Raw genomic sequence first — 13,357 nt, forward strand, 5'->3', positions numbered from 1 at the left:
AAAAATTTTTTGTTTCACATGATATATCTATCTACATAACCAATTAAGTTACTTTGGCCTGGCACAGTGGTTCACGCATCCTAGCACTTTGGGAGGCTGAGACGAGCAGATCACTTGAGGTAAGGAGTTTGAGACCAGTCTGGCCAACATGGTGAAAACACATCTCTACTAAAAATACAACAATTAGCTGAGTGTGATGGTGGGCACCTGTAGTCCCAGGGACTTGGGAGGCTGAAGCAGGAGAATCGCTTGGACCTGGAAGGCGGAGGTTGCAGTGAGCCAAGATGGTGCCACGGCACTCCAGCCTGGGCAACAGAGGGAAACTCTGTCTCAAAAACAAAAAAAAAAAGAATTAAGCTACCTTATGATAGCACACAATTAACATTTTTAAGTTATTGACTTCAGTCTATCTGAAAATAAAAATGGTTAAAAACAATTTTTCTTTAGACATTACCTTGCTTGAAATGGCCCCCAGTTTCTAATGGCTTAAAAAATGGAGATGAGTGATTAAAGTTCATCCCCAGGACATACTTCTTGGCCCTGGGAGGGCAGGAATGCATGAGATTCTTTATTAACATTCATATGCACAAGAATTGACTACTGACATAATCTTTAATAATTAAGATTATTCAGTTTATAATTTAAAAGCTCTGACAGCTAAATGTTAAGGTATAATTTATAATGAAAGCATTTGAGTGATTGAGGTATATTTCACTGAGCTGGTTTGTCTTATGAGTTGAAATTTAAGACTTGTATAAACATAAGAAGGGAAACCTTCTCCAGGTTTATGTAGTTAGGTAGGAATACTTAATGCCCCTCATTCCCAACTGTGCTGTAGTGCCATCTGTGCGGTGATCAGAGTCTACAGGCAGCAAATCCACAGGATTTAAGGGACATTTATTTTTCAGTCCAACAGCTGCATATAAGACCACCAGCTGCCATTACATAACAAAAGTACATATTATCTTTGAGACACACAACTTTACAGTATTTTCCTAGTGCTTTTAAAATTTTACAGTCTTAGCTTTTGAGTTCTTTTAAAATGACAATAACAAAAAATAATAAAAAAATTCAAAAGTGCATGTATCAGAGAAACACAGCAATACTATACTGTGTCTTACATCATTTGGGAAATTAGATATCAATCACATCCTCTAGCAATAATAGTCTGGAGTGCAGTGGCATCATCACGGTTCACTGCAGCCTCAACCTCCCAGGCCCAGGTGATCCTCCCATCTCAGCCTCCTAAGTAGCTGGGACTACAGGCATACACAGCAAATCCCGCTAATATTTTGTATTTTTAGTAGAGAAGAAAGGGGTTTCACCATGTTGCTCAGGCTGGTCTTGAACTCCAGGGCTCAAGTGATCTACTCACCTTGGCTTCCCAAAGTGCTGAGATTATAGGGATAAGCCACCTCTTGCCTGGCCACCAGCAATAATTTAAAACAACTCATTAATTTATCATCAAGTTAAGACAGAATCTGCTAGTGTGAGATGAATCAAAGTTCATAGCTTTTCAAATAAAATACACAATTGATATGATTTACAATCACCCACACACAGTAAGAAAAGAGCATTTAGACTAAGCCATCTCTCAAAATATTTAATATATAAATTGAGATCAGAAGCAGTCTGTTCGATTTGTGGTTTCTTCTCCCTGACAGCTAATAATACAATTATATACAGAGCCAACAAGCCACTTGTCTTATCATGTCATGATAACGTGATAATATAAATCATGTGTTCTTTTCTAAGTTGGCCACTGTAAAGAGATGTTTTGTGTGTATTAGAGTATTTCCTCAGTGGTGGCTCATGCCTGTAATCCCAGCTCTTTGGGAGGCTGAGGTGGATGGATCACTTGAGGCCAAGAGTTCCAGAACAGTCTGGCTAACATGGCAAAACCCATCTCTACCAAAAATACAAAAATTAACTGGGCATGGTGGTGCACCCTTGTGATCCCAGCTACTCAGGAGACTGAGGCAGGAGAATCACTTGAACCTGGGAGGCGGAGGTTGCAGTAAGCTGAGATCTTGCCACTGCACTCCCGCCTGGGCAGCAGAGTGAGACTCCATCTCAAAAAACAAAACAGAGGCTGGGCACTGTGGCTCGCGCCTATAATCCCAGCACTTTGGGAGGCCAAGGCAGGCAGATCACTTGAGGTCAGGAGTTCGAGACCAGCCTGGCCAACATGGTAAAAGCCTGTCTCCTACTAAAAAATACAAAAGTTAGGTGGGCATAGTGGTGCATGCCTGTAGTCCCACTTAATCAGGAGGCTGAGGCATGAGAATAGCTTGAACCCAAGAGGTGGAGGTTACAGTGAGCAGAGATTGCACCACTGCACTCCAGCCTGGGAAACAGAGTGAGACTCTGTCTCAAAAAAAAAAAAAAAAAAAAAGACAGCATGGTTACAACAGGATGCTCCTTTGAACTTTTGAGTGAAAATATGCAATTTCTTCTCTCTGTAATTTTCAAACCTACTGAAACCTATCATCATATCTAGCAATTTAATAAAATTTTATGAGCATCTACAACAAATACACTTCTTTGACATTAAAACTAACTGGATGAGAAGATTTAAAAGTAATACCATCAAAGGCAAAGTTCTACTATTTAACAGGATGACTTAAAAGTCATCTGTTTTTTCAACACAGTTGTTTTTTTTAACAGTTTTTTCCCCCAATTAAATACTTTAAAAACTAGCTAAATGAATAAATCTTAAGATTAGCAAGAAAATAATTAATATGAAATTCTTGCTGTTAAATTTAGTGTTTACAATTCAGCTTGAGGTAACTTTAAAGAAGCTTTGATTTTATTCCTTAGGATAAAGATTCTTTTTTAGCACTTCTTATGTCAGTAACTTATAATAGTGAATGGTTGAATCCAAATCTCATTTTACTTTTTATTTCTTTACATATTATATGAGTAGGTAAATATATTTACAAATATTTAAATATGCAAGTACTTTTCTACATATTAATATGTAGAGAACTTTTATTATATATCTTTCTTTCAAAAAGATATGCTTTGGTCACATTAAGATTATATTCACATAAAACTGGGCCAGGCATGGTGGCTCACGCCTATAATTCCAACACTTTAGGTGGCCAAATTTTTTTTGAGCCAGGAGTTCCAAGACTAGCCTAGGCAACACAGTGAGTTCTCATCTCTACAAAAAATAAAATAATTAGCCAGGTGTGGTGGCATGCACCTATAGTCCCAGCTACTTGGGAGACTGAGGCACGAGACCTGCTTGAGCTTGAGAGGTCAAGGCTGTAGTGAGCTATGATCATGCTACTACACTCCAGCCCAGGAAACAGAGTGAGGCCCTGTGTTACACACACACACACACACACACACACACACACCAATAAAACATATAAACTATCAGATATGACTAAAACATGTCATGTTCACCTGAATCAACTGAATGCTAGTTTTTGCCTTCAAATGATCTTTTACTTCACTTCACTGCCAAAAGTTGGAAGAAAACGGAGATGAAAACAAAATAAAATGGTGGTTCAATTGCTCTGTTAGTTCAACTAAGTCCATTAATACACCTTTTATATTTGCTAATCTTGGGTTAAGCTCAGCAACTTTAAAGCTGTGGGTTATTGGGAAGTAAATAAATTTCACATTGGAAAGGGGAATACTAATGACTGAGAAAAGCAAGAAAGGGAGATACAAGGGAATGTAAGTCAGCAAAATCCATGACTGATATTTATTTATTTTCTGATGTCTTTATTGCATCCCATTGTTTTGGGATTCCGTATCTTTCCCACAAACATCTCTACTTCATGGTTCTGATCCCTAGCTCCTGCTGAAAACTGAAGCCACTGGTTCAGTCAAACCAGCTAGCTGCTCCCCAGGTACTTAATGTCATGTGGTATATAGAGAGAGGCCCATGGAGGTTCTCACTGGGGCAGATTCGGGGGGGTCTGCTCCAGCCTGAATTTATCTCAGGATGGTCACTCTGTATCCCACACCCTCTCAAGGTGCAGATCATTGCCAGAACTCCCAAATCAGACTGGATTTCTCTCATTTCACAATGGCCAAGCAGGTAGCTTGTGAACAGCAACTGACAAGGGGAGAAGGAGCCAGACCACAACACTGATTATGAGGAGGGTCATGAGGGCACACTTGAGGCCCCCATCAGGCCTGAACTTGCCACTCTCTCCAGGGTGGCTACAGCTCATCTAGCCCAGATGAAAGAGGGTGGGTTGGCTATGCAGTGACCAGGGAAGGTGATAAACTTGGCTGCTCACTCACACCTGGTCTCCTGTTCACACTGGACTGCAGAGATTCCCAGAACCTTCAACAAATTGCAAACACAGTAAGATACAGAATAATCGTCTAGGAAGGTGGCCAAGCCCTGTCCTCTGAGAAAACCATTTCTAATACACCAAACAAGTTTTCTAAGAGGGAAAAAGTAACTACTTATAGAAGTTACTGCATCTTCATATTACTGCAACAGTTTTCTTCAACTGAAATGGCTTCTTAGACCAACTTAAGCATGGTATGGTTTGTAGAAAAATGGAATACTGGTATATTACAAACACAGATTTTATCTTTTTAAACTAGTAAGACTGCATCAATATATATGAACTTTTCTGTTTGTAACAGATACTACAGAAATGTGTGCATTCTTTAGATATATACACAATTGTTTGCTTTCATGTGATTTTTTTCTAATAGTTTCTCTTACACTATATAGCAGTGACTCACACTGAACAGATAAGCTGTTTATTCCATGTTTAGAGAGATAAATCTGAACATCTAACTATGGGTTCACATGTAAACTTTCAGAAATTTTGCTTGTTATGTCTCATATAATAAATATAGAATTATGTCATAGTATTTAAAAACAATAGCCACCACTTCTACCAGCCCCCACCAGGGAAGAGCCTAAGGCTGTGAGTCTGTTGGAGTGTTGTCATTTGCTTTTTCTCCAGAAACAGAATGCTTCAGAAATTGACCAGTAGCACCGATGTATAATCTTGATCGCATGGGCCATTTCTGAAAAATATTATTTAAAAAAGAATTCAAAAGTTAGTATCTAGGACATATATTAACATGGTCTGCAATATTAGATTACAAATAGTCCAATGCAAATGCAATGTTATGTAGCTAGTAACAATTATAAGCATGAAGTATAAGGAACAGCATGAAAAAATGTTTATTAATCCTAACAGTAAAAAAGCAAAAATATACTCAGACTTTGTTTTTTTTTTTTTTTTAATATAGAGTCTCACTCTTGTTGCCCAGGCTGGAGTGCATTGGCACAATCTCTGCTCATGGCAACCTCCGCCTCCTGGTTCAAGCGATTCTCCTGCCTCAGCCTCCAGAATAGCTGGGACTACAGGTGCTTGCCACCACACCTGTCTAATTTTTTATATTTTTTGTAGAGATGGGGTTTTGCCATGTTAGCCAGGATGGTCTTGATTTCTTGTCCTCATGATCCATCTGCCTTGGCCTCCCAAAGTGCTGGGATTATAGGCGTGACCCACCGCGCCTGGCCTTGATTAAAATTTTAGAAGTAATATGTATGCTTATGGACAAGAACTACAAGAAATAATGAAAATAAATATAGTTGAAGTGTAGAAAAATATATCAGCCAATCATATTTTAATTTCAAACTACCTCAAACAAAATTAAGCCTAAAACTAGATCCTTGGCTTTAAAAATATTCTAAAAAGTTCTTTGTGGTATTATATGTCTACACGTGTCAAAGGACCATAATAAAAAGTGTCAACTATCCATCTTTTTTTTTTTGGAGATGGAGTCTCACTCTGTCACCCAGGCTGGAGTGCAGTAGTGCGATCTTGATTCACTGCAACGTCTGCCTCCTGGGTTCAAGCGATTCTCCTGCCTTAGCCTCCCGAGTAGCTGGGATTACAGGTACGTGCCACCACACCTGGCTAATTTTTGTATTTTTATTAGATACAGGGTTTCACCATGTTGGCCAGGCTGGTCTTGAACTCGTGACTTCGTGATCCACCCACCTGGGCCTCCCAAAGTGCTGGGATTACAGGCATGAGCCACCATGCCCGGCCCCGTCTATGCATCTTATCTAGCTAAAAGCAGTATCTAAAATCATAAATATTAGAATATTTGGTATTATACTAAGAGAACATCCTGATTAAATGTCTGTATGTATTGACATCATCTAGCTCTAACCTTCTGGTAATCATCACATTTGAATTACTGATTGTGATTTTTAAAAATTCTTCTTTATGATGGGCAATCTCTAAAACAATATAATTTATTGCTAGATAGATATAATGATGAAAAATCATATTACATGAGTAGTACTTTTGGAATAAAACTCTTGGGAGGGAGGCAGATGTCATATAATCAGTTAAGTTCTAAGATCCTTAGAATACCACTTTTGGTTTTTTTTTTTTTTCAAACAAAGGTGGACTAAAAAAAAAATGCAACTCCCAAAGGTCAGCAATCTGGTCCCATACTCTCCAGGGAGCAAGTATTGCCTTACGTAAACAGGCTACCTATCTTCATCAGAGAACACACACAGGCTGACTGGTGGTTACAGAGCACTGTAAAATGTTTTTAAATTCCTAGCAGACAATTCACAGTGCTCAGGTAGAGGTATAAGTATTAACACGCCCAAAGAACATTAAGAGATCTGAGTTCACAACCTAAGTTGCATATTAGATTCACCCAGAGAGCTTTAAATACATACTGATGGCCAAGTCACACTCAGACCAATTAAGCTAGAATGGACTATTACTTATGTAACAGTTAAAGAATGTAAATAGAGTAGATCTTAGGTGGAATAATATAAACTCTCACTGTACTTGTGAGCACAGTTATTTTCACCTAAACTGGGATTCCAAATGTAAAACATAGCCAATAAGAATATGTGGGCATGTGATACTATCTGGAAAGTTTTGTTCTGTGGCAACCAACCAAAGTCCTAATTTTTTTTTAATGAAACAGGGTCTCATTGTGTTGCAAGCCTGGAGAGTAGTGGTGTGATCGTGGCTCACTGCAGCCTAAACCTAAACCTGTTGGGCTCATGCAATCTTCCTGCCTCAGCTTCCTGAGTTGAGACTACAGGTTTGTGCCACCACACCTGGCTAATTAAAAACTTTTATTATTATCATTATTATTTTTTGTGGAGAAAGAGGCTCACTATGTTTGCCAGGGTGGTCTTGAACTCCTGGGCTCAAGTGATCCTCATGCCTCAGCCTCCCAAGTGCTGGGATTACAGGTGTGAGCCACCATGCCTGGCCTCAATTTTTAAAAATAATACATATGCATTCCTGTACATTCTAGGTGTATCATTGTTAGTGGTCCTGTTCTTGGGATCTTTGCCAAAGGCTGATAAACTAATGTGTTTTTTATTTTATTTTTATTTTTTGAGATGGCATCTTGCTGTGTTCCCCAGGCTGAAGTGTGGTGGCATGATCTCAGTTCACTGTAACCTCCACCTCCTGAGTTCAAGGGATTCTCCTGCCTCAGCCTCCTGAGTAGCTGGGATTACAGGTGTGTCCCACCAGACCTGGCTAATTTTTATATTTTTAGTAGCCAGGTCTTGCCTTGTTGGCCAGGCTGGTCTGGAACTCCTGACCTCAAGTGATCCACCGGCCTCAGCCTCCCGAAGTGCTGGGATTACTGGTGTGAGCCACCATGCCCAGCCAAACTAATATGTTTTAGAAACTGGAACGAGGTTTATCTGATATATCAGGATCTGTCATTATTATATCAGGTTAAAGTCTTTCATTATACTGAAAAACCCAGTGCTGTAGTGTTACAGACTGAATGTTTGTATACCCCAAAAATGCACATATTGAAGCTCTAACCTCCAAGGTGATGGGATTCAGAGACAAGGTCTTTGGAGGTAAAAAGGGTTAGTTTAGGTCATGAGGAACTAACATCCATTTACAAAGAGAAAGATCAGGCCGGGTGTGGTGTGGCTTATGCCTGTAATTCCAACACTTTGGGAGGTCAAGGCGGGTGGATCACGAGGTCAGGAGATTGAGACCATCCTGGCCAACATGGTGAAACTCCATCTCTACTAAAATACAAAAAATTAGTCGGGTGTGGTGGTGTGTGCCTGTAGTCCCAGATACTTAGGAGGCTGAGGCAGGGGAATTGCTTGAACCTGGAAGGTGGAGGTTGCAGTGAGCCGAGATTGTGGCATTGCACTCCAGCCTGGCGACAGAGCAAGACTCTGTCTCAAAAAAATAAATAAATAAAATAAGAAGAGGAAGATCACTCTCTTTCTCTCTCCTCCCTCTCGCACATGTACCAACAAGAGGCCAAGTGAGAACACAGAGAGAAAGGGGGCCATCTACAAGCCAGCAAGAAAGCCCTTGCCAGAAACTAAACCCGGCACCTTGATTTTAGATTTTTCAGTCTCCAGACTTTGAGAAAATCAATTTCTGTTGTTTAAAACAACCAGTCTGTGCTATTTTATTATGGCAGCCTGAGCAGACTAATATACATAGTGAATAGTGTAAGACAGATATCAACTTTAAGTGCAGACTTTTTGGCTACATTATATACCACTGCTTTGAAACCTTTTAAACCCCTGCCCCATTTTCATAAGCATAAAAATCTCAAGCTCAAATCTCAAATGTAATTAGAGAATTATGTGAACTAAATACATTTTAAAACAAATAAAATCAAAATACTACTGAATGTTCTCCTGGTGGTCCTCTTATGTGCTATCCAGGTCCCACTGTGTTAAGAATTGCTCTAAATCATTCAGCCAAGAGTGGAGACAAATGAAGGCATCTATTTCTTTCATCCTTGCTAGGACAGAATTAATGAAGCAAACCTAACATGTATATGTGGATTTTTGCCTCTTTTTCATGGATTAATAAAATAAACTTTCCTTTTTAAAAGAATGTTGTGTCCTTAATTTTCAAAAAGGCTTGTAATGATTTTTATTCAACTTAATGTAGACACATAATTTTTAGAGTCTGAAACTAAAATGTAAATATAATATTGGTTAGGTTGCATGTCATCATGATGCCAAAAAGCCAGATGACTGATTTACATTTTCTTTTCAACAGTTTGTTTCAGGATTGTATAGATTAATATAATCCTTACTTAGCTCTACTTTTCCTAATAGGGTATCTTTAAAACCATTTACTGTGGTTTCATTAAGCTTAGAAAATTTAGCAAATTCATAGATAACTGTAAGTGAACCTGAAACTGAAGACCTTAAAAATGCACTTAGTTTAAGTGGCTCAAAATTACGAAACCCTGTTATCTGTTTTTTAAATTATTGTTTACCTCTCATAGACAATGATTCTTAAGGGGCACGGCAATAAAATTATCTATGTTTTTCTGCCAATGTAGAGATTTGAAATATATTCCTGTTTTCTTGGACAATCACTGCCTTTTGGGCAGCTGAGGCTAATGGAAATAAATTGCTCATACCCCAACAGGGATTAAAAACTGCCATTTCAGGCTATGCACCAGATTCCCAGTTTCTTAAATCTCCAGTTTCATTTGAGATGTTTTTTTCTTTTTTGAGACAGGCTTTTGCTCAGTTGTTCAGGCATGCAGTGGTGCAATGCAGCTTCAATCTCCTGGGCTCAAGCAATCCTCTTGCATATGTTTCTCAAGTAGCTGGGACTACAGGTGCACACACCACAGCCACCTAATTTTAACAATTCTTATTAGAGAGGTAGTCTTGCTATGAAATGCTCTTAAAGTAAATCCCCAACAGTGCTAATGTGCTAATGATACTGATAATAAGGACTGATGATTCAAAATAATGGCCTTGAAATATTTGTTAAAAAAGCTTTGATCATCAGCGTAAGACTTAACACTATTATAAGGCAGAAAAGTGAAGTCATTTTAGAACACATTTTACTAAACAATAGTTTATAATGAGCCTTTGGTTAACCATAAAAGTACAAATAATTAGAATATTTTCATTTCTGTCCTATTAATCAAAGGTAGACAACGTTTAAACATTTTGGTAGTGACTGTAAAATAATGTGTTAACAGTTAACAGGTGGTTTCAATTATGTACATAATATCTCTTTCCTCTGAACTTCCATAGTACATAATTATAGTTCTTTTATGGCTAATACAATATCCTCCCTTCCAATACTGTTATTTATTTCTTTGTCTTTGTCTCTATAATATGTTCATATAGGAAAGGGTCTGAGTCTTATTCATAATGGTGTTCACTCCCCTAAAATCGTGTTTTGCACATAGAAGGAATTCAATAAATGTTTGATTTTAAAGTTTGCTTGATTTTAGTCACTTGTTCAACCAACATTAATTTCATTTTTAAGAAATAATCTTTGGCTTTGTATCATTAGGAGTTGTCTTTTAAAATAAAAACAATATTTTCAAAGAAAAAGTTATAATAAAAAAACATTTGGTATATGAATCAAGTGCAAAAACATGCTTGCTATGCTTATTGTTACATGGAAATGACCCTTCTAACATTATTCATTCAAAAAAAGCATTCCAAGAAAATAATATGAAAAACATCTTGATTTCTCATTCTGAATTATATCTCCCATAAAACATTTAACAGATGCTCTTTGTATTACAATCTACTTAATGTTAAAATATACTTCCTTAAAGTATATGGCAAGTGTCAAGTCAAAAAAAATTTAATATTAACGGTATATTTGAATAGCAATCTAATGAACACGGTAATACAAAGCCCCTCAATAATGACTTTTTTTGCTGAGATTATAAGACTTACAAATGAGATAAGTTCTATCATAATTATAAATAAATGAGATTTCACGTCTTCATATATAATACTGAAATTGTTTGTCTATCATTATGATTATATTTGCAAAGTAAATTTTGTTAAATCTTACCACATAATTGTAAGTTCAGTTAATATCAGAAGGTGTGCTTTAACCTATTAAATAATAATTATTAAATAATTTATTGAACACTGATATGCTTAAATCTAAGTCTTAAGTCTTAACTTTGCATTTGTGTGTGTGGCCAAGTATTTCAGGATGGTGGAACCAAAACTCTGAAAATTTAGGTTTAGCAAATAATGAGATGATGCATTTGTTAACAGAAAGATCAGTGTAAGGTTTCAAAGCAATCAAATCAAGGAGAAGAGGACGATGCCAAGACTGAATACTGCAACAGGTAATGAAGCATAATCATATATACCACCTTAAGTACCATTTTACCTATATGTAAAGAAATTACACAAAATGGATTCTCTTGTCTAATTTTGTACATTACAGACTTTGAATTTAGTAATCAATTCACTCAACACACATGCCAATCTATTAAGAAAGTACTTAAAACAGTGTAGTTTTTTCTAACACTTTTGGTAGTTGTCAAGTCTATGATATTTAACCTTTATTTAAAAGGACTGAAATTTTACCCCATGGAGATGCAGAATGGTCTCATTTGTTCTTAATAGTTTTACCAACAAATTTTCAAGTGTTTTCCTACTCCAGTGAAATCTTTCAAATATCCCATAAAAATCAAGGAAAGTGTAATTATGTAAATTAAAGATGCTTAAAAACTCTCAAAGGGTCATACATATAACTCAGATATTAAAAATTATCAGGATGTGCAACCAAGCCCCCATTTCTCCCCTTGGAAGGCACACAAATCCTTCTGCTACATCCTGTAAGGGGCCTGCCAGGCTTTTACCCAAGCCACCCCGGCTTTAAACGCCTCACTCACGACCTGTGAACTGCGAAGGAGCAGCCAGCCTCTCGCGGTAGGGACCTTGCCACCAGTACCCCCGTGGGCTGAGGTCGTTCTCCTGAGCGGTTTCCCGCCTCACCCGAAAAGTAATGAGAGCATCTACCCAGGACGGTGACTAGTAGGGCGGATCAAGGTGTCCCGGTCTCGGCCCTAGCCCCGCGGTGGGCCCCGCCCGCTTACCTTGACTGGGTGCAGGTAGCCATCGCCACGCAGGGTGCCCAACCCGGGGTCCGCCGGTGCCTCCGCGTCGTCCTGCAGGCTGCGGGTGAGGTGCGCGATGTAGGTGGTGGCCAGCAACAGCACGTCCAGCTTGGACAGCTTGGTGTCGGGTGGCACGGACGGCAGCGTGCGCTGCAGCTCCAGGAAGGCGTGCCGCAGGGTCTGTACCCGGCTGCGCTCCCGCGCCGCGTTCGCCGCCGCCGGCCTTCCGCCCCCAGAACGCGCGCCGCCCCCGGGGCCCGTCGGCCCCGGCCCGGTCCGCCCTGGGCTCGAGTCACGGGTGGCGGCGGGCAGGGACGCAGGCTCGGCGCTGGCGCTGACAGGGCTGCCCGCAGGGCGGTCGCGGTCCATGGCTGCTTCCCCCGCCGCGCGCGCTGCAAAGGACGGAAGGCGCGGTGAGACCCGGACGCGGTCGGGCTTAACTCGAGAGGCGCAGCCCCCTGGTTCTCCCAGTGCGCCCACCAGCCACCCAATGGGCCCGAGGGCGCACTCGGTTGAGCTCGTTTTGCCTGGGGCGCGTTTTGCCTCCCGACGTCTGGGGAGAGGTGCGGGCCCCTGGAGTTCTTGGGCTTCCTAGAAGGATGAGGGGAGGGGCGCGGTGGCGGCTTTGCTTTTCGGGGACAAATTAAGCGAAAGGGCTACTCTACCCGAGAAGAAACATCTCGGAAGCACAGCTCGGGATCGGCACTCGTTAGCGCTTCGGCGACGTTATTCAGCTCACCGCGCACAAGAGGTGGCACGGCTGCTACTCGCCGACGCCGGGGAAAACCACTGCGCGCCAGCCGGCCTCGGCCCTTCACGTCAGGGGTAATTTCTGCCCGAGCAGTAGGGGACCTTTGGCTTCACCTCGGAGTACGGCACCCACCACGGTTCCGAGCCCGGGAGCCGCGCAGTGGGCGTCTGACAGGGCCCTCACCTTTCCGGGAGCGGCCGAGTGGGGCTCGGCTCCGCAGTGCGAGCGAGCGAAGGGCGTCGGGCAGGGTCTGCGTGGCCAGGGCCGCGCCGGTCACTCTATCCTCGTACGGCCGAAGCCCAAGTCGACGGCTGCTTCCAATCCCCGCTTGGCGCCTTTTATGCTGGCACCCCGCGGCCAGGCCTGTGTGCTCCGGGCTCCTAGGGCAGATCAGGCGGGGAGGACCGGGCCCACCCAAAGAAATACGCCGCCGGGGGTTGAGGCGGCTTAGAGGGTCATTAATCAAACCGCCCGGCGGGGCGGGCTTAGGGGGCGGGGCGTCCTTCTGGCTCCTCCCATCGGCTCCCCGCCTCAAGCTGCTTTCCCTGAGGCGCCTCGCTGAGGGCGGCGTGCTGAGAGTCCCGGGTGTCTGGTGTCGGCTGCCGGCTGCGCTTGGGCAGGGCTCGAGGCCGCGGGTGAGGCCTGTGGTTGGCCTCGCGCTGCCCAGGTCCTACCTCCTCGGTCCAGTCTGATTCCAGGCCGGCGTCCCCTGAGGCGGGAACG

At 41.5% G+C, this 13,357-nt stretch overlaps 1 protein-coding gene across 1 annotated transcript; it reads right to left on the bottom strand.

Annotated features, from left to right (window-relative positions):
• Window positions 1–709: 709 nt before the first annotated feature.
• On the bottom strand, window positions 710–13,066 carry TCF24 (transcription factor 24). Its single transcript, XM_017965380.4, has 3 exons — window positions 12,818–13,066; window positions 11,863–12,275; window positions 710–5,013 (listed from the first exon to the last, which is right to left on the bottom strand). Exons 2-3 carry the CDS (start codon window positions 12,250–12,252, stop codon window positions 4,903–4,905), a joined length of 501 nt encoding a protein of 166 aa, XP_017820869.1. The 5' UTR covers window positions 12,253–12,275; window positions 12,818–13,066; the 3' UTR covers window positions 710–4,902.
• Between the last annotated feature and the right edge of the window lie 291 nt (window positions 13,067–13,357).

Source organism: Callithrix jacchus, chromosome 16, assembly GCF_049354715.1.
Source record: "Callithrix jacchus isolate 240 chromosome 16, calJac240_pri, whole genome shotgun sequence".
NCBI classification, from domain to species: Eukaryota; Metazoa; Chordata; class Mammalia; order Primates; family Cebidae; genus Callithrix; species Callithrix jacchus.